Source organism: Notechis scutatus, chromosome 1 (genome assembly GCF_049901735.1).
Source record: "Notechis scutatus isolate UNSWTSFEM ecotype Mainland chromosome 1, rNotScu1.2, whole genome shotgun sequence".
In the NCBI taxonomy this organism is placed as follows: domain Eukaryota; kingdom Metazoa; phylum Chordata; class Lepidosauria; order Squamata; family Elapidae; genus Notechis; species Notechis scutatus.
Genome location: NC_142009.1, coordinates 234,156,589 through 234,175,840, shown reverse-complemented (window position 1 = coordinate 234,175,840; position 19,252 = coordinate 234,156,589). Strand labels below are relative to the sequence as shown.

The window sequence follows — 19,252 nt, the reverse complement described above, 5'->3', positions numbered from 1 at the left end:
TAAAAAAAAATAAAAAAAATGAAGGATTGTGGAAAGGGAACTTCACGAAGACAGTAGTGTCACAAAAACAGGAAAAGCCCAAGGGAAACATCAGGTCAGCCATAAAACAAACTTACATAGGAAAAGGAATCAAATAAAAAAGTATTAAAGAATCCCTATGGACAAAAGCCTAAGTAATTAAGAAAACTAGACAAATAAGAAAAGGAAACAAAAAGATAATTTAGAAAACCCTTACAAACACAGGACATACCAAATAAGCAAAACAAGCAGACAAAAGGCACAAAATATAAATTACAAAAGGGACAGACAGAAGATTGCCACAGAACAAATATGAAAAACTATCTTAAAGCTAAAAGAGATTAGAGAAAACCAATAATACAATCTAGCCACCCCGCGGAGTTTGCCTTCCGCACCCTGCGGAGTTTGACCTCCGGCGGGAATAAAGACAAACTCAAACAGGATTTGGAACATTAGGCACAAATACAAACATTCACACAAAATCAACTTACAAAGGGAGAAAAGGGTATAAAAAACCAGGGACTTACCATAAGAAGCTAGCTAGCCTAGGAACGCAGACTTCTCCCTGTTCTCTGCCTTCCTGAAAAATAAAAAGATGCAGCTTTCAAGCAGTTGTCCCTATCCTCCCAGCGGGAAAATCGAATCCTCGAAAGAAAGGCATTTTGACACCTTTCAACACTATCATTAAGTGTTGTACCTTATGACTCTTGATTCTTAACGAATGTACCTTTTCTTTATGTATACTGAGAGTATTTACACCAAGACAAATTCCTTGTGTGTCCAATCACACTTGGCCAATAAAGTATCTTATTACACTTTCGGGAAGAAAACGCTCGTGCTATAGTAACAAAGGGAAGCGCGGGGCGCCTACTCATCTCTGAACAAGACTCTGAGCTTGGCTCTCCCCGCCCCTGCCCGGCTACTTTTTCGTATCCCGGTTATATCTGGCAGGGCGGGAAGTTTAGGGCAAGTCTCTTTCTCTGTCTCTCTCTCTCTCTCTGCCTGAGGCAACAGCGGCAGGTGGTGGTTCTGTTGTCGGGAGGCGCATCGCAGCCAAACAGTCACACGCGGAAGTCCGGCCGCCTGGAGCACTCAGGCTGGAATTGGAAGTAGGGACCCGGGAGCCTGAAAGGACGTCCCAAAAGCAGCATGTGGCGGAGGGCGTCCCTCCGGCACAGCTCCTAAAGCTCGGTCAGCGACCGAGGGAGTCGTAGATCCGAAGCCAGGAGCGCTCGCTCGCCTCCGGGGCCTGTTGCGCGAGAGCAGCGTCGGAGATCTCCCGCCACCATGCCGGTAAGAGGGCAGAACTTGCAGGTCGAGTGGGCGCGCAAAGGTAGCCGGAGGGGCAGCCCTAAGTAGCCGAGCCCACTTCGGAGACTCCCGCTACCCCGGGCGAGTTGTGGTCCCTTCGCTCCCTCTGTGGATCGGGGCCCAGCAGGGGACCGCACAAGTTCGAAGCGGGGCGGTGCGCGGGGCCGAACCACAAGCGAGTTGTGACTTTTGTGGAACGTTTTGGCGCTGAGGGAAGTGGTGAATGAGATCAATAATGAACTCCCGCAGCTAAAGTGAACTGCGTCCCGCCCTTTCAGGTGCACCTCCAGATATCTTTCGATTGTTGCGTGCCAGGGGGCACCTGCGAGACCGGGAATTAAGCGACGCCCTCTCTAATAAATCCCGCTGAACCGAATTACATCGGAGAGCAGACGCGTTTGTCGAGGTTTTTTCGGTCTTCCTTTGCGTCGGATCGAATCCGTTACACATTTTCCAAGACTTTCTTTTCTGAGTATATGTAAGCAGACTTTGCAAGAGCCGGTTTGGAGTAGGGGGTTAAGGCATCACGCTGGGGGCACTTTATTTCAGCCTCAAGATAGAAGAAGAAGACGGAAAATGTGACCATGAAATTAAAAATCTTGCCAAGAAAACTGCAAGGGCTCGTTTATAGGCAATCTCTGAGAAAGAAGAAAAAATAAATAGAGTGAAACGTTTGCACTGTTGGAAACGCCCCCTCCCCAACATTCATATTCTGGTTATGGCTGAAAATATGATAAATATTTCACTTTTTCTTAGAATTTTTTTTGCTTAGGTTTCATATTACAACCGGAAAATTTTATAGAAAATTTGATAGGATTTTATGGAAAGATACAGTTGGTTTATAATTTAAAATTGATTGATCATTCCTTGGAGAAAAACTATTAATTATGTTTTTAAAGACAAATGCAATCATAGTTTACAGAGGCTAGATTTCACTTGAATTGAAGAGCTGTGCAGCCCAGTCTTGCACATGTTTCCTCAGAGTTTGGTGAGTGTTACAAAAGTTGATTAGTTTCGCTATTTGATTAGCTAACTATCCTGATTTCAGGGAAGGTGACTGTTGATACCCGGGAACTTAAAGATGGTTATCTTATCCACTCATGCAATTAAAGTTTCCCAAGTTTCATACCGCTTTAGGCTAAGTTGATGGTTTACATCAGAGGCAGGTTCCTGAGGCTAAAGCTGTCTCTCTATTCTGGGTTATCTAATCCTTATTTGATACAGAGCTGCAGGAGCAGGTTGAAAATAAACCCGAAGTTTATATAACTAGAAATCAGTGTACAAAACCCAGTCTGAGTAGTATTGCATTTTCTCCGAATCATCTTTCTGTTAGAAGCATTGGAAACCAAATAGCATTGTATTTATGCAACATACTAAGGCATATATCAGCTTTGGAAGTCATTTTGAGAGTTGATGCTCCCACGCTGCCACAAGCCTGAGAAAGTGGGAGAAGGGGTTTTTTAATTGAGTAGCTCTAAGTAGACAAAAAAAATTCTTTTGTTAGTTCAAGGTCATTGAGTATGGCGCAGAATGAAATAATAATCTGACTTTAGGACAGATTGTGATTGGGCCATGTGATGTGATGACGGCCAAGTGGGGGGTGGATTTGTAGTTTGAATATTGAAAGAAGCCCGAAAACTTTCAGATTAGGGATTCCACAGATGTGCCAGTTTACACATCTGTAAACAGATGTGGTGGCAGGCAATGTCCCCTTTAAGCAACAAAGTCAATTTGCAGGGGAAATAAGACCACTTAGGGCTCTCAGGTCTCTAGGAAGACAACAACTCACCAATAAGCAACTTGATTGGATCTAACTCGACCTGCTTTGATCAATATTTTATAGCTCCTTTGCAAGCCTAAACTCCAATACAGCCACAGAACTGATATATTACCTTAAGTGGCCAAAAGGGTTTTCTAGTAGTAATTGTTGGAAGAGATGCTGGATGTATTTGCATCATACACAAACCTAATTATGTTTCAGCAGAGAGTCCAGATAATCAGTCAGTATGATCAGTTTTTAGGCCAGTGTATCAGGTAAACCCCCCAAATTAGAGTCTGTTTACACATCTGTTTACACATCCAAATAAAAGTACCTTTGAGATATGTCCGTCTCGGAGTTATTAATTGGAATGGAGGTTTGCTGGAACGCTGACAGCATAATTTGGAACATAGTTTGTGGAATAGAACAAAATGACTGGGTTCACAAGATCATAAATCATAAATTGTATGCCCTTCTCAATAGCAATGTGGCTACCATATCTGCACTGCAAAAGTCCAGGTGCTCAATAAATGGCAACAAAGTTAAACAGCAACAGGTACTCCTTGCTTTAATGGCTCGTTGTCTTTACAATAATTTGAAGTTACTATTGCCAGAGAACAGGTGCTTTAGAACCCATAAACCATCTCTGGCCATCATAAATGGTTGTGCTGCCCTGCAGTCCCATAACCACATGTTGGGCACGTCAGCTTTATGACCCGTCAAGGCATTCTATGGTCATGTGACCATGATTTATGATTTTCTTTTGGTTTTGTTTTGTGTCATGCCCCTGGTGGAGTCTGACACTGAGGAAGAGGAGGAATAGCCAACAGGGAGTGGGAGTGTGGCTCCAGAGGTGGTGGAGAAGGAAGGGCAGAGGCCGGCTGAGCAGTCAGAGGAGGATCCAGGCCCATACCCTATCCATCCTAGGTCACACAGGGAGGAGAGGATCAGGGAAAAGCGAGGTCTACTCTAGAGGAGATTACCATGATCCTCCTCGTGGCTTGCAGGTAGGAGCTACTTATATGTATATAAGTTTGCAACTGCGTAGTTAGAATTGCTGGAGTCAATTAGTGTTTACCTTGAAAGAGGTTTATCTTTGCTGGCGTTCTTCCCATGGACTTTTCTCGGTTATTTTCCTGGAGTTGATAATTAGTTATCTTGGCTTGCTTCAGAACTCTCATCAATGCAGTTTGTTTTGGTTTTCTGTTCGCCTCATTATCTACTTTTGTGACTTTAAACTGTGCCTAATAAAACAGTGAAGTTAAGTTGAAGGCCTTACCGGACTTTAATACGTGTTTTGGGGTTTGGGTTATTTTGAGAGACTACGGGTCATCACATTTTGCTTGTTTAGAGGCTTATGTGGATGTTGAACTGCTCTCCTCCATGGATTATAAATTATAACAGATTGCTTCCTGTAATATGCTAACACCCAGGGTAAAAATGCTAAAATGCAAAGGATAAATATTGACTCAGCTATTTTACAGTTTATCTACAGGATGGATTGTAAATCAGATTATGCCTGATCAAATTACAGGTGATTTATAGAACAGCATAATAAAAAAGTAGTGTGCCCTTTCCATTTTCAGTTTCTCTTTATATTATTTGAACCATCTTTGAGCCACCTTCTCATAACTTTCTCATTTTGATTGTTAAAAATAGATCTATCCTGCATATAAGCTTTGGACTGTATTTTGAATCTCAATTAATTTAACACATTTTAGCAGATCTTGGTCCCTTCAGTCACAGACAGAAGAAATATATTTAGCCTTGAATAGAAATTGGGTTCAAATGATAAAGCTGAAATGACGAAAAGTTTTCAAGGTGATGATGATTCATAAAGTAACCTTTTAAAATACAATTATTAATGGAAACTGATGAACAGTGGCAAGTAAAAACTCCAGGCAACTAAAACGCCTACTATATTTTGCACTTTAGAGACAAAGTAGGCAAAATATTGAATCATATGCTTGCTGAATAATTGAGAAAGCCAAATAATATCTTAAAGAAGTCTGTATGTATTTAATAGATTATAGAAAGGTCTTTGCTTATGTTAATTATGCTCAGCTGTGGAATGTTCTTAGGAAAATGGGAAACACAGAATATCAAATTGCCTCATGCAAAACCCGCACCCAATACAGGAAACAGACTGGCTCCTGGTCAGTAAAGGAGTGAGACGAGGCTGTATACTCTCTCCCTTTTTATTATATTCATATTCTGAATGTAAGGGAGGGGGAGCTGGATGAATATAAAGAATGTGATTTTAACATTGGAGAAAAAAACAGGAATAACCTGTCTGATGCTGATAAAATTACTCTGATAGCTGAAAATGCAAATGATCTGCAAGCTTCAACACTGAAAGTCAAAGAGCATAGTAGGAAATGGGATTAAAATTAAATACAGGTAGTCCTTGTTTTATGACCACAACTGAGCCCCAAATTTATGTTGTTAAGTGAGACGTTTATTAAGTAAGTTTTGCCCCATTTTACAACCTTTCTTGCCACAGTTGTTAAGTGAATCACTGCAGTTGTTACATAAGACAGTTGTTAAGTGAACCTGGTTCCCCATTGATTTTGATGCTTCGTTGCTAGACAGTGACTTTTTCCAGTATCAGGTTTTTCTCTCCAATTTTTAATCTTCTTAGTCTTGTGTACATTGCAGGTTCCCAGGATTCTCTACATCTGGTACCTGAGTGTAAAAATGGATTAGATGATTATTTAAATGTTGAAATGGATTAGATGTCCAAAGTAAGGTTGAATGCAATTCAGCTGTATCTTTTGAAGATCCTCAGTGCCACAGCACCTCTCACCAAAAGTATCAGAAACAGCATCTTTGGCAGGGCTGTCAAACTTGATAATTGCATAAGAAACAGCCATTCCCAAAGCAACATTTCCTCTGAATTCACAATACTACCATAGTAAAAGCCGATACTACAATAATATCTTCTATCTTGATTGTAGTAATTAGTTTAAATATAATTAACCATACTTGTTTCTCTAACCACAGGTCACAGTGCTGATGATAATTAAATGGAGTTATTTATTTAGAGACACCTACTCACAGCCAGCTTGGTAGAGAATATCTATCTTGAGATTTTAACTATACAGTGGCTGTATTATTCATTGTTTGCTGCAGTGTTCCCCTTACAAAGTGTAGTGGAGTATAGTCCCCCTAAGTTTCATAAATCAAAAGTTTATTAAAGCTAGCGCATGTATTGGGACACAGCAATATTATCCAACTAAATAAGTCAATAGTGAACTGAACTTATTAGCATACAAAATACATATATATCAGTAGATTCATAAAGACTAATACAATAATAATAATAACAGCAATTATGGTTCTCTAGGCCAGCATGTCATTCTTCTGAAATATGGAGGAGAATCCTATAGCAATGAGTTGCTGAAGAAAGTTCTTCTAATCTCATTTTCTATTATGGTATCCCACTCTTCCCCAGAGTCCTAAGCTGTAAAATGTGTGTGAGGTTTTTTTTTTTGGGGGGTGGCATCTTGGTTCTTGTGAGAAATTAGGTAATTATGATTATATAGTACTTTGTGATGGTTAAGTAAATAATCATTTAGTGCAAGATGTACACTCAACCACTCATCCCTGAACAGTTTTCTGTGTTTCTCCTGTAGGAGCATCTTCATGTGTCAACTGGCCTATTTTGGGATTTTTCCTGTGTATTTTCCACCAATTGAGTGTTTCTCCCCTAAATATGATTATTCTGCGATCCTCAAGAGAAATTCAAGCCTTATAACATCTCATTCTTCAGTGTGAATGATGCAATTTTGCTTACACAAGGAGTTATACAGAGAAGCAGTTTGCTATTAATCATACAAAAGTCATCTTTTCAAAATGTTCTTGTCTGAAGTACTCTTATTCATAGTTCATATCATAGTGGTTTTTCTCCCAGAATTTTTTTTATTTTATTACATTCCACCCTATTCTATTCCCCCATTCTTTTCCTGTTTCCCCATACTAATAGGTGGGCAGAATTTCATGCTTGCTGATTTTGCTTGGTATTCAGTAGATTGGTTCCCACTTCTGTCATTTCCACTATCTTTTTTTTGTATGAATAGAGTTTATAAGTACTTATTATATACTTGATCAAAGCAATGTCAATGCAAATTAATATATTCTGTTTTTTTTAAATGTGCACTATACAAGAAATGAGTCACTTTCTCAGAAATAATTTCTGTTGCATCCTATTTCTATTCATCCTAGAAGAAAAAAGGCAAATGTCCCAACACCAAGTAATATAGAGGGGAACCACTTGCTGACAATAAGCTGAAACTGCTCTATAAGCAACCAGAGATGAGCCTATCAAGAGGGGCATTCCTAGTCTTTATGTAATCTATTGGCAAACTGGCTTGAATGAGGCTCAAGATCATCCAGCATTAGTTAACGCTGGAGATGGGCAAAGCTGAAGGACAAATCTGTAGTCATTTGGTAGTGTCTCAAAGATCTTTTGGGCTTCTTGAAGGTAAAACTGTAGAATGTGGTTCTGATTGGGAGAACATATTTTTCCTAGGTAGTGGATTGCATGCCGTGGGATGTTGGCTTAGAAGGAAGTCTCTACATAAGAGATCCTAGCATGCATAGAAAATTTTGAGTGTGCTTGGGATAAAAGTGGAATTAGTTGCCCTTGTGGCATTCTGGCCAAAATAAATGCTAAAACAGAGTGATGTGTCATTTGCCATATGCTGGAGATTATATTCATAGCTTCCAATTTATGTAATAGGATTTATAATGTAACATATTTTAATCCAATACATTTCATGTCGCTTCCCAGAGAATTTTATGAATGCTTTTTTGATGTTCCAAAATGCCATTGTTATCTTGGAAAAGGTATGGCCTGCCTTTTGCTTCGTACTTTCTGCTCAGTTGTATATCTGCCCCCAAAATAATAAATTGCAAACCAGAGGACCTGGTCCTCTCAAAGGGAAAGTGATATTTCAAAGATGTTTTATAACAAAGTGATGATCACAACACAGTCTCTAAATAAGAAAAATATATAAAACATTATTTTAAGACTGTTGGTAGCTTCCCACATTGCCCTACATCAAGGCTTACAGAACTCAACTTTACTCACAACTGAAGTTCATGTAATAAGCTCAAACTGCACTACAGTCAGCAGGATATGTGAATCCAGTATGTAGCAAAACAACAGCTACGAAAGCTTAGCCATTGGCTACACTGTCTGGCAATTTTGAGAGTTCTAATCTCATTACAATGAAAGAATGCTGGATGAGAGAAGGTTCAATACAATCTGTTTGAAATTATACTGAAATGGTGATTGGGCTGCACAGATTCTAACAAAAGTAGACAACAATAAACCATACTTGTTTGCTAAGATCTATTTATTTTTATTTATTTATTTTTATTTTTTATTTATTTTTGTCAATTGCTTACAAGATAATAGGTATAAGTAAAAACATAGTTATGATATATGGATACATATGGATACATATAAGAAAAATAAAAATATATATAAAAGAAACAATAGGACAGGGACGGTAGGCACGTTGGTGCGCTTATGCACGCTCCCTACAGACCTCTTAGGAAAGGGGTGAGGTCAATAGCAGACAGTCTAAGGTTAAAGTTTTTGGGGTTTGGGGAAGAAACCACAGAGTTAGGTAGAGTATTCCAGACATTGACCACTCTGTTGCTAAAGTCGTATTTCCTGCAATCAAGTTTGGTGCGATCTAGTAATCTTAAATTTTTGCTGTTCAGAACTGTTACTAATAACCTTAGTAGTAGCCTTTCTGCTACTACTTTCTGCTTCCAAATCTTCCTAAACTAGACTTGCTATGTTTTTCTTAAGATTTTGAAAGTTTTCATGAGGATGTGCTCTAGCTGTAGAACTACTTCTATAAAATGGGATCTAGGCTGCCAAAGCCCTTGTAGAAATGTTTCCAAGAATCAGTTCTATTAAACTGGATACATTTTTTTCCCCATTTCATTACAAAAAGTTTTATAATATATTGATAATAAATTTATTTATATGTGATAATGAATATAACATCATCCATTTAAATAACATTTATCATCTTGTGATTTTAAAACCAGTGTAGTTCAGATACTAATAATACATGATGATCCCATTTTGGGGCCAAGCAATACATCAAGTTATAATTGTCAATATAAAATATAAATATAAAATGATTTAATTTTTTGTTGATATCTTTTCTTCCTTAAAATGCATTTTGCCTTATTGTTGCTGCATACAATTGAGGGTGATTTAAAAGAGGTTATGTTCAGGTTGTGGGTATACATATTTCTTTCATATCCCATGTGATAAAATAATTTGTTTTTGAAACACTGTAAAAGTAGGGTAATAGTGCAGGATGATGTCACTTTCAAATAACATTCAATGTTTTGAAAACAAATTTCCTCTGGAAGACGCTTATTATACTTTACCCAGCCCAACATTTCACATTATTGTTGTTATTTGCAAAACTTTTGTTGTGACTGCTTCTTTGTTTTTTGTTTTTTATTACAAGGGTTCTCCCTTTAGCAAGCAGATCTTTCTTATGCGGTTAAATACAGTAGACTGAGTTTTTATATCACACACAATATGGTTTATTTGGTCTAGATCTTGTAGGTTAGTGCTGTGGTTGTAAATCAAGATTTATGGTATCGTGCATTATATGAAACTAAAAGTTTGAGTGCAATATGTAGATCAGGCCATTGAGATGAAACCAATGATATCTGCTTAATAAGACTCAGCCAAGACAAATTAAAATACCTAGGAATAAAAAAAATTGGGGGGGAAAGTGGGCAATGTTGGTTGGCAGTTTTGCATATCAAAACATGGATAGTATAAAAGAAAAACATTTTTCATCATTGCCATCTTTTTCTCTAGGATGAAATTCTACTGACGCCATTCCCTTTGGAAGACTATGAAGGACTGATGCCAGTAAGTTATAGATCTGCTACTTTGTTTTAGAAGCCTTTAAAAGTAGTTTTAAAAGTGGATCTAAGGAACATTTTTATTTTAATCTTAAACAGAGATTTAATTATTTATCTGTATATTTATTTATTCATATCCTGCCTTTATTATTATCACAAATAATTCAAGGTGGCAAATATATTCAACACACCTGTCTCCTCCTGTTTGTTCCGACCCAAACCTTGTTCCAAGGAAACAAACACGAAACAGGGGTAACAGCAAAATCTTTTAATGATTCTTTACAAAATCCGTTCCTTCACGGTTAAAAGGCTGTTTCAAACTAATTGTCTCTGATAAGAATGAGCATTGCCAAGGTTATGCAAGACTGCCAAGAACACTAGATAAAGTTACTAAGAAATATTTCAAACACAAAGAGTCTCCAAACACCATGCAAGATATTCCAAACATCCACAAGGCTTGAGTGCAAAAACTTCTTTGCTTCCTGCAAAGAACTCTGGTTTCTCAGCTGGCTTTTATCTCTTAAGGGAGGGCCATAAACTTGCAGCCTTACTCCCGAGTCGCCTGTGCTGCTGCAGCTGCTCTTTCCTTCGAGAAGCCCTGTGCGCACGCGCACTTGGCACAGGCTCCTCAGGGACCTCTTCATCACTGCTGCCAGCCTCCACAATCTCCAATGGCAGCATTCCACTCCCTGATGGTTCTGGCCCCATCCCTGCATCACATGCAGACCCCTCATCTAAATCCTCGTTCTCCAAGACCTCAGCCATCCGCACCTGCTGCCGGCAAACCACAACGTTATCCCCCCAAACAAGAAACCTGAGAGAGTGACTGGACTGGAGATTGTATGTATCTCAGATTTCACTTTTAAAAAGTTGTAGTTATGATAAGGATCAATCCAAAATTTTCCAATGCAATTATTTTGGCTTCATTTATTTCATAGATGCTCCAGTTCTTAAACTGAATAGAAATTATCAATAAGAATGCCTGTGTCATTTAATTCAATTCCCTGCAAGGGACTCCAAGAGTCACCATCTGAGGGACAATACTTTCAAATGGCAGCATTTGGTTGAATTTATCATGCAAATTATTTGGACTTGTTTCTTAACATTTGCAATCATAATTGTTCCTTTCCACAATCCCAGGCAAGGCAGTTTGCAGCATTAAACATAATTTATGCTATTCAGTGAATGATGGTATTCATGGGGAATTCTTTAATGTAGATCTGAAGAATCTTCAGCTCTCTTATGTGCAACAAATTCTACAAAATGCTGGTTCAGATTCCCTTTCTACCTGTATGACCAGATTTTTTGGCACATTCTCAGATTATAGTCATCAATTTTATCCAGGAGCTGCTTCAGGTTATGGGAGGGTTGTTAAACCTAACCTTGTAAGTAAAATATGTAGGAAATGGAAAGAAGCAAGTATAAATTAGATTTGTTAATGCTAGGGTTAGTAGGCAAAGTGTCAGAGGGATCTGAATGCACTGACTTGGTCGAAATTCCATCTTTTAAAAAGATTAACATCTTATTCAACCCAGACTCATACACTATAGAATAACTTGATGGTTGCATCACAATTTATCTTCATAGGGCTTACTAGACAAACCTCTCCTCAACTATGAATTCTCAAAATGTAAGTCATGCCTTCTTGAGAATTGCCAGCAAAATGAGGAAACTGCACATCCTTCTCCTTTGCCAGAATGCAAAGTCTATTGTGCTCCTAGCAATAGTTTCTCCTGAGGGCTACTACGGTAGTAAGGCAACTCAACCAGAGCCAAGGCACTCTGACCTAATCTCAGTTTCTACTTTCCCAGGTGTGGCTCTTTTCCCTGAAAGATTACACAAGGTACCAAGCTGGCATACTCCTTCTAGAAAGCAAAACTATGCTGGCCTCATGAAGTGTCAGCCTTCTGTCAGAAGTAGAACAGTGTGGAGTCTGTATTGCCTGAAGTGGCTGTTCAGGGACAGGATAGAAACCTCTCTGATTGGCACAGGGGAATTTTATATATACTTAGAGATGCACATGCACAAGTGCAGCCCAATTGGGGCAAACAGACCATCATGAGATCAAATGAAGGGTGATATAAACACACAGAAATAGAAGGAGCTTCTGCCCTATACAAATGAACCCTAGCAGAAGGAATCAATTTTCCTCACCCTTTCTCTTTCAAGGGCAGCAGACAAGAGAAGATATTCCAGGTAGAATGTACACAACACTCTCACACATATCATACAATGAAAGTTACACGGCAGATAATAAACAACAGAAATCCCAGCATTTAACTTACAAAACATATATAAAATGTACACAACTACAGGAAGTGCAAATATCTTGATACATGGCACAATCAAATTGCATCCAACCATTTACAGTAAATTTACTACCTCAGGCCATATATTTGTGTGTGATGGGAAGCACAGAGCAGATTGCCTATGCTCCACTTTGGGACATGTGAATAGAAGAGTCAAGGTTTGGGGCCCTAGAATGGAGCAATAGCCAACATTCTAGACCAGCGGTCGCCAACTGGTGGGCCGCGGCCCACTGGTGGGCCATGAGAAAATTTTGGTGGGTCGCAGAGAAATCTCACCCCCAGAGCACCCTCCCCAAAGCAAATTAATCCAGGCTGCACAGAAACACAAGGCTGCACAGCCCACATGGCCCACTGGAACCCTCCCCTGCCCACTTACTTCTTACCCGGCAAACTTGCCTGCTAAATTGCTAATTTTCCTTTTTCTGACCATCATTTGTTCTGCTGTGCCGGGCGATTTAGATTAGCTAGGAAGCAGGAAATGGTTGGATTTCTTGCTTTCCAGCTCGTCTTTAGATCTTCGGCTTTGCCGAACAGCCGAACCTCCCTTAGGACTGAAGCTTCTATTATTCAGTGCAGACTCACGGCAAGCAAATTTGAAAGACTGAGCTAGCCGATGGCAGATAGATAGATCACTGAATGATTCTGTGAGAAACTCAATCTGCCTGCCTGCTTTGCCTGATTTTGGGTAAAAATTGCTCTTTTTTTAAATAAAAAATTCAATATTTATATATTTATAATATTTACATACAAGCCATGCCCAGCCAGTCACATGACTACCAAACCACACCCACAAATTAGGTCACGCCTACAGAACCGGTTAGTGGGATTTAAAATTATGAGTTTGGTGGTCTCTGAGGTCCAAAAGGTTGGCGACCCCTGTTCTAGACCACTGCAACTGCCTCTCCCATACGGATGCACAAAGGCATTTTTCAAGATTTTTTTTTCTCTGAAGACACAGGCCTGATCAGATATAATTTCAAATTCTTTCTTTGTTTTGCCATCTCCCCACCCCCACTCTCAATGGTTTTGGTTTGATTTTGTCCCTGTTTGGGAAAGCTAAAGATCATCAGAGTTTGGATCACCTTTACATAATTTATTTCCAAAGGTCTGTTGGGTGGAAAAGAATAAAAAGATACAGAGCCAAGAGAATCCATCTGGATTTGTTAATGGTTAGTATGTTCAGACATTATTGTCTGCTACAACAATTGGGTTAGAGAACTTGGAATTCTGCAGCAGTCTGAACACCATCTTTACCTGGACCTTGAATGGTTGTACATTCCATCTTTTAAAGATAGGTGTCAATGCAGTCAGAAATCACGATAGTCATAGCTTAAGGCAGTGACTAATTCTTCTTAAGTTTCTGCTATATTGAAATTAAAGTTTCTCACTGGATGTTGTCTGTCCTGTATAAATATCTTGATTAAAGAAGATTAAAGAATCAATTTATGGGCTATTTTTACAATACCATTGACATTGGATAGATGTCCAGAATCACTCACATAATTTTATGGGGCACTGATATATTATCTTCCAGCTGGAACATACTGTTATTTGGTTTCCATTTTTTCCTTACCAAGAAAACTCCCTTAAGATATTGAGGAAAAAATCCCAATATCCATGCAATGCATTTGATTGCTAGCACCAAGACTTCCTCAAATAGTTTTCAGTTTCATCTAGATTTATCACTGCATCCTTTGGAATTCCTTTTTAAAAATTCAAATTCATTTATTTCTTCCAAAGAAAATTTGCTCAAGATACTATGATTCAAGGGAAACAAATAAAAAATACTTCCCCAATTTTTCATTTTTTAAAAAAAATTCCTAAATAACCCTCACATCATAAACTTTCTAAGTGTCAAGATACTCATTAAAATAATCATTTTCTGTTTTAAAGAAATTGGCAAACCATTTTTAAACTGTTGCTATGAAAATTACGCAAATGTAGTTGTCAGCAGGAATCAAGCTTGGCTCCAGGGAATGTTTACTTTTTAGCTTGAAACTCCTTATGGTCTTTAAAACTGGCTGAAAAAAAATCAGCATCAATGTAAAAAATCTAACCTTTCCCCAAAGAGTATTTTGACATCAAATAAAGGAAATTTTAATTCTACAAAGATTTTTTTTAATTACTTATATACAGTGACAATAGTTGATAATACCTGAACACACTAATTCTTATAAAAATCAAGAGAATATTAACTTTTTTGACAATTTACACAGAAATCTATGTAGCGAGAATTATATTACATTTTTTTGGCAAAAACAATTAGCTGTCAGTCACTCTTATGTGCAATTCCCAGATCTCTGAATGCTGTATATCATCCATAATACTTTCATTTCTTCTTTAGCGGTTCATCTTCTATCAGAACGAGAGCTTTTTTTTTTTTTTGATAAACAAGAAAATCCACTGGTACACTGAATGTTCTGTTTCAATAAATATAGCATCATTGTCAAAGAAGTCAATTTGTTTTGAAGTAAGAATTATTATTTTTGGTGTTTTTTAAAAATAAAACAAAGTATCAGAATGTTTATCATTTCCTCAGGGATATCTATGTATTGGCTGTTTGAATAAAAAATGGTATGAGCGGAACTTGCATAGGTTCAATTAATCTATTCAATGTTTCATTAAACATTTTGAACAGTCATGCTGGCTCAGTTTATTTGACATTCTTATGTTGCATTGATATTTTATTTTGCATTGAAAAAGAGGAACTAATTGTTAGGAGTGCAGACAGGGGTTCAAATTCTGCAAAATGGAAGGGGCACAAAGGACGTTTGCATCTTTTATATATGCTTGAGTGTTATTCTACCCACCATTTTACAAGTTTTGGCTTTCCCCTCTCCTAAATGCCCTCCCCAGTAAGAATTCTTAGTGAATGGGAGGAATGTAAGGCTCACTGTTGGGGTACAACTTTACTTGGTTGTTTAGAACAGTGGCTCCCAAAGTGAGCGGTACCGCCCCCTGGGGGGCGGTGGGATGCCTTAGGAGGGCACTAAGAGGCAAGGGGGCCAGCAGGGGGCGCTAAGAGGCGGCAGGGGGGCATTCAAGGTGCCGTCCCCGCAGGGTCACCCATTGACTGTTGCACTGCTCCGGAGCCGGCGCCTCGAACGCCCCCCTGCTGCCTCTTAGCGCCTCTCTGCCGCCCCCCTTGGGGACACTAAGAGGTGGCAGGGGGGCATTTGAGGTGCCGGCCCCACAGGGTCACTCATTGACTGTTGCACTGCTCCGGAGCCAGCACCTTGAACGCCCCCCTGCCACCTCTTAGTGCCCCCAAGGGGGGCGGCAGAAGGGTGCTAAGAGGCGGTAGGAGGGTGTTCAAGGCGCCAGCTGTTGCACTATTCCGGAGCCGGTGCCTCAAATGCAGCAGCGGTGGCACGTTACGTGCCGCCGTGGCCGCATTCAACGTGCCCCCCACCACCTCTTAGCATCCGCAAGGGGGCCGGCAGAGGGGCGCTAAGAGACGGCAGGGGGGCATTCGAGGTGCCGGCTCTGGAGCAGTGCAACAGTCAATGGGTGAACCTGCAGGGCCGGCGCCTCGAATGCCCCCCTGCCACCTCTTAGCGTCCCCAAGGGGGCCGGCAGAAGGGTGCTAAGAGGCAGTAGGGGGGCGTTCGAGGCGCCGGCTGTTGTACTGCTCTGGAGCCGGTGCCTCGAATGCGGCAGTGGTGGCACTGTCCCTTTTTTCTTTCCCTTTTCTCTTTCTTTTCTTCCTTTCTTTCTCTCTCTCATTCTTTTCTCTGTCTCTCTTTCCCTCTCTCTGGCTCACCCCATTGACTTGGTGCACTGCTCTGCTTGGACTTGCTTTGGCAGGTCCCTCCAGTGCAGTGCATCCCCCTCAATGGGATGGACCTGCGGGGCCGGCACCTAGAATGCGGCAGTGGCAGCACATTTGAAAAGTAGAGCAAAGCCAGAGGTCAATAATTTTTGCTGCAAACAATCACAAAATCTTCTGGGTTGTGCACAAGTAGGGACACACATGTCAATGCAATTCAGCAACATAAAATAAAGAAATACAAATAAAAATCAACACGAATTGGCAAAGCATCTCTGATTAGATTCTATTCACTACTAGAATCTAATCAGAGATGCTTTGCTGATTCTAGTCCAATGACCTGCTCCAGCAGGGTTGGAAGGGAGTGTGTGTGTATGTGTGTGAATGGCTGTCAAAACTCCAAAAACAGGTCAAGTAGCTCTGGGGAGGCCAGTCGTAAATTAGAACACTTGCTAAACAACCGGCCATTAAGTGAGGACCACTTGTATTTGGTTTGCCAGTCACCTGGCCACGCCCACCCAGTCACATGATGACCAAACCACACCTACCCGGTAATGTGACCAGCAAGCCACGCCCACCCAGTCACATGACCAGCAAGCCATGCCCATCCAGTCACATGACCAGCAAGCCACACCCTCAAATTAGGCCACGCCCACAGAAATTTGAATCCCAATCCTGGGTGGGGGGCACTGAGGATGAGTTTGTAGCACCAAGGGGGCAGTGGATTGAAAAAGTTTGGGAAGCACTGGCTTAGAACATTCATTGTCTTTCTGAAAATAGCTAGGTTTCCTCATGTGAAGGAAGAAATGTAGCAATACAGTGAAACAAGACTGGGAAGGATGGATTATTTTAACAAACTGGTTTCGGAGAAAATGTATGGCCCTCCAGGGACATTTCTAGCAGTCTCTTTTGAAGAAAAAAAAAGTGAAGAGATTTAATAAAGGAAATGCATTTAAAAATATTTTGCAGCTGCAGAATAGGAAAGAAAAAAGAATAGCTAAGGTGACAGTTCGAAATCTTTGATAAATGCTTCAGATTGGGAGACCAGCAATATACATATTTGGGAGAAATGAAAATATCTCAAGGGTGAGAAACTGCAGATAGAAATGACTTTTCTGACATCAGAATCAGACTTATTTAAAAGTCATCCTCCTTTGAGAGTTATTCCATGGAAACTCTTTAGGATTTGAATGAGAATGCATATTGTATTGAGGTATTAGATATTTTGATTATATAAAATGTAATCAGTTATGGATATGTGTATTCAAATTGTTTGATTAGATATTACCTTCTTGTAGAATAATTCAATTGTCCTTTCACTTTTTTAAAGGTTTCTTCCTTGTATTGGTCATCATTCTGTGGCTACTTAGTGTGCTGAATTTTCACAGGGCTTTTTCATATTCCACCTGAAAAGTTATTGTTTGATTGATAAACTTTATTTATTTATTTTGAGTTTGGAAATCTCAGGTCTTGGCTGATTCCAAACTACTCCTTCTGATTATAGAGAGTGCTCTTTGGTTGCATTCATACTTGTGTATTAGAGACAAGAAAAATAACCACTGTATAAAAGCTTCAAAGATTAGAAAACAGAGAACTGTTTTCATTTCTTTCAAAATGAAAATTCATAATCAATGTAAATTTTGTTAATAACGTAAATAATTCTAGCAATATAATGAAGGGAAACAGAAGGGAATATTATGCTATATAAATCCCAATTTAAAAAGAGGAAGAAAATAGCTACAAATAATTTAATAAAGAATAAACAGAAGTGTTTAATAAGCTGAATAGATACAAATAATATGAGAAAGTAGAAGTTAGAGGAATAAAAACTGTTTAAAAAAATCTTAAAACTGTAGAAAGCAACAACAATATGGATTGTGGCTGGAACATATTGGGTTCTTTCTTTACAGAAATGCAAAAATAAAAATCCATAGTCCTTCAGATTGTCAATAAGTCACATAAGAATGTACTGTATGTTTTTGAAGAAATATTGAAGTATATTTGTATATTTTTGAAGAAATGGTTTGAAGAAGTTTTCCAAAGAAGCATTAAACTGGCACATATGCTAAATATCTTGAATTCAGGACAGTCTTCATGTTGAGTGTAGGCAAATATGGATTTTCTGCAGCAAAATATGAGCAAAAAAACTCTTGTAACTAGATCTCATTGGCTACATTCCTGCATCATGCTAAGCCATGGAGTAATTTGTCATTGTCTTGGAACAGAGAGATGAAATTTCCAATTTAGGGAAATATTTAAATACACCTTATGTTTATTAAAGTATAATTTAGTGAGACAGTCATTATGTTTGCTAATTCAATCTGCTTTAACATGTTTTAAATCATAGTGCTTCTTCCTTTCCTTGAGGCTTAGTCAAAAGCAGATTCACCAAGATCAAAAGATCAAAAGTCAGCAATAAGCTCCTCAGTAATTCAGGCCCTGTGTCTCCTTTTTCTTCCTTGATTGGTGAAAATGGAATGGCCCAGGGCAAGGCAGAAGGACATCTTGCTCTGACGTTTGGGAGTTATTGTATAGGTCACCGTTTGTCCTCTGGGTAGCATGCTGACATTCTAGATAAAGCCTTCCCATTTCAAGTGAAGGGAAAATATTTTATTGTAGCATAATACGTGGTCAAAGAGAGCAAGAATTATTAAGATTAAAAAAAGGCAGAAAAATGCCAAGTGATTTTGATAAAAAATAAATGTCCTGGAAGTAGGAAGAAAACTAAACCGGAAGCTTCTTCTGAATAAATTGAACTATAAATTAAAAAAAGTAATGAAATGTCTTGAGATGAAGCTACAAGTTAAGGGAATGCAGGATAGGTAGTTTATAGATTTCTGTGGGAATGATAACAGTATGTCAGTGGGGTAAGTGGAAATTTGCCTAGTTTTACTAAAAGCTAAGACACCTTCCAGTTTGAGGGTCTGGTAGCTTATTTGCTTATTAATAAGTAATTAAAGGCTTTTGTAAGCTGTGAATTAACCTTAGCCATAGGGATTTGTGCCTTTGCCAACTAAAGGTAACATTTATTCTAACCCCTCACATCAGGGGTGGGATTCAAACCTTTTAACAATTGGTTATGTGGCTATGGCTTAGTTGGTAGGTGTGGTTTGGTGGTCATGTGACTGGGTGAGCATGGCCAACTCGACATCACTCACATTGAAGGGCGCTTAT

General features: G+C 39.1%; 1 protein-coding gene across 1 annotated transcript in view; it reads left to right on the top strand.

Moving 5' to 3' along the window:
* The first annotated feature begins 1,010 nt into the window (after positions 1-1,010).
* Positions 1,011-19,252, top strand: part of ANO9 (anoctamin 9) — a 60,570-nt gene continuing 42,328 nt past the window's right edge. Inside the window, exons 1-2 of the mRNA XM_026668163.2 lie at positions 1,011-1,311; positions 9,954-10,007. Of these exons, the coding sequence (XP_026523948.2) occupies positions 1,306-1,311; positions 9,954-10,007 (60 nt within the window). The 5' untranslated portion in view covers positions 1,011-1,305. The remainder of the gene's footprint in view (positions 1,312-9,953; positions 10,008-19,252) is intronic.